General features: G+C 47.8%; 1 protein-coding gene across 1 annotated transcript; it reads left to right on the top strand.

Moving 5' to 3' along the window:
* The first annotated feature begins 1,015 nt into the window (after window positions 1–1,015).
* LOC133917857 (uncharacterized) lies at window positions 1,016–1,915 on the top strand. Its single transcript, XM_062361687.1, has one exon. It carries the CDS (start codon window positions 1,016–1,018, stop codon window positions 1,913–1,915), a length of 900 nt encoding a protein of 299 aa, XP_062217671.1.
* Window positions 1,916–2,381: the final 466 nt, after the last annotated feature.

Here is a 2,381-nt window from a genome sequence, read left to right as displayed (position 1 = left end):
ATGGGAACGGGCGCAGCGGCGTGGGCGGTTGCTCAGTAGAGAGCGGAGGCACTAGCGAGCGAAAGGAATGCCTGCGGCGCGCGACGGGACGATGCGGGACGACATGACGTGGGCGAAGAGAAATTGGGTTGCGGGGAGATCGTCGGAGAGGCGGTTGGCCGTTCGACGCTAGAGGGAGCGAGCGGGCGGGCGAAGGAGCGCGGGACGATGGGACGATGCAGGACGAAGGGAGAGATTTGGCATAGTTTCTGTCTGTAGATTCTAGAGAATTTTAAAAAAAACTGTATCAAACGGTGGGATTATATAGCAGATTATTAGTAATTAGATTTTAAGAATAGATTTTCAAATAAGCAGAATCTATTTTTTACAGAATTCTCTAAGAAATAAACTATACAGAAGTGCAAGCTATACCAAACAGGATTTTTATACGCCCAAAACCTTGGACAACAACTAGCGATGTTCTTTGACCGTCACAAGTCACAAGTGCCCGAGTATGGTGGGACCTAGTATGGTAGAGGATATTTCGTTGACGAAGAATGCTCTATGTGATAAGAGAATGCTCTATGTGATAATGGTTTAATGTTGACGGAGGAGGAACAAGACAGTGAGAAGGAGTTGGTTAAGAAGGGGATGTTATTTGATAGTTTTGATGAAGTGAAGTTCTGATTCAGGGACTACTCAGTTCGGCACTACCGGCCGTACAACGTGGTTCGTTCGAATGCGAAGGAGAGGTACACTTTAAAATGCCAGAAAGGTTGTGGATGTATGGGTCCGTCGTATCCTAGGTGACGATCAACGATGGAAGGTCACGAATATAAAACAACCTCACAATTACGGGTCTGCGAGGCCGGAACAAGTGCATTCCCAGTGCACAGCTACTTATCTTGGTCGAGGCATCGCCCCAATCGTTAGGGCGGACCCAGACACGACTGTGGCCTCTCTAATTGAGTCTATAGTTGGATTCATATATTACCGGGTATTGTACGGCAAGGTATGGAGAGCGAAGCAACATGCCATGGTATTACTATGGGGAGATTGGAATGAGGCATACGCGAGGGTCCCTAGGATCTTGAATGCAATTTCACACGTCAATCCCGTGACGAAGTGGTTCATTTCAACTGGTGGCATAATGGCCAGCGATGGCGATGTCATGAAACCGGTCATGCAGCGTGTGTTTTGGTGCTTTCATCAATGCGTGGAAGCCTTCAAACATTGTCGGCCCGTGATAAGTGTCGACGCCACATTCTTTACGGGAAAGTACAAGGATGCACTGATGATTGCTGTTGGCATCGATGCAAAGGATCAGTTGATCCCCCTAGCATTTGCGCTGACGGAGGGAGAGCGGAACTGTAGCTGGTCTTGGTTTTTGTGCCTGGTTCGCCGTCATGTAATTGGCGCGGGGCGCCAAGTCTGTATGATATCGGATCAGCACCAGGGTCTCCTTAATGCAGCAAGGGAACACATGGAAGGTTACCCTCCTCTCATGCACCGGTGGTGCATGCGTCATTTTGCTGCGAACATTTGGAGAAGGCAGAAGAGCAAGGAGGTACTTACCAAACTGAAAGTACTTTGCAAGGTTAAAGAGGAGAGACAGTTTGAAAAGAAGCTAGTAGAATTGGAGAAGATATTGAAAGAGCCTGCGATAGAGTGGTTGAAGAGCGAAATAGCTAATAAGTCCAAATGGGCGCAGGCGTTTGATGCGGGTGGCTGTAGGTACGGAATCATGACAACAAATATCTCGGAGGTATTCAACAACGTCCTTAAAGGCATCCGTGCAATGCCGGTTTCTGCCATCGTTGAGTACACCTTTCACAAATGCAACTACTACTTTGTCGACCGGTGGAAGAAAGCACGCGCAGGTATTGATGCTGGTGAGGTGTGGGGAAAAGCCATTACTAAGCACATCACGTCGTAGGGGGAGATATCAGCTACATAGGAGGCTTAGCTCTTTGATCCAAGGAGCTATGTTTACAGCGTGAGATCTGGTTTTTAGACCTGCGTGGGGGGTGAGGAAACTACAGTGCAATGCACGTGCAGGACCCCACAATTGCTGCATATCCCGTGCTCTCATGTTATCATAGCATGCCAGATGAGAAGAATTGACCATACAAGTCCCGACTACTTGACCCCAGTGTACTCTAAAAGAATGGCTCTAAAGACTTGGGAGTCCACCTTCGAGCCTTTACTTGATGCTTCACAGTGTCCTGAGTACAATGGCGATGAATATGTGCCCGATTGTGGTCTATTGAAACAATAGGCAGGGAGGAGGAAGAGGAAACGTCTTCGGAATGAGATGGATGATAGCAGTAAAGGTTACGATGAAGACATGTATGGAGCAGGAGACTTTGATGAGGCACCTATTAAAATTCGTTACTCTATAT

Source organism: Phragmites australis, chromosome 5, assembly GCF_958298935.1.
Source record: "Phragmites australis chromosome 5, lpPhrAust1.1, whole genome shotgun sequence".
In the NCBI taxonomy this organism is placed as follows: Eukaryota; Viridiplantae; Streptophyta; class Magnoliopsida; order Poales; family Poaceae; genus Phragmites; species Phragmites australis.
The sequence above is the reverse complement of the archived record's forward strand: the minus strand, read 5'-3'. Positions and strand labels throughout refer to the sequence as shown.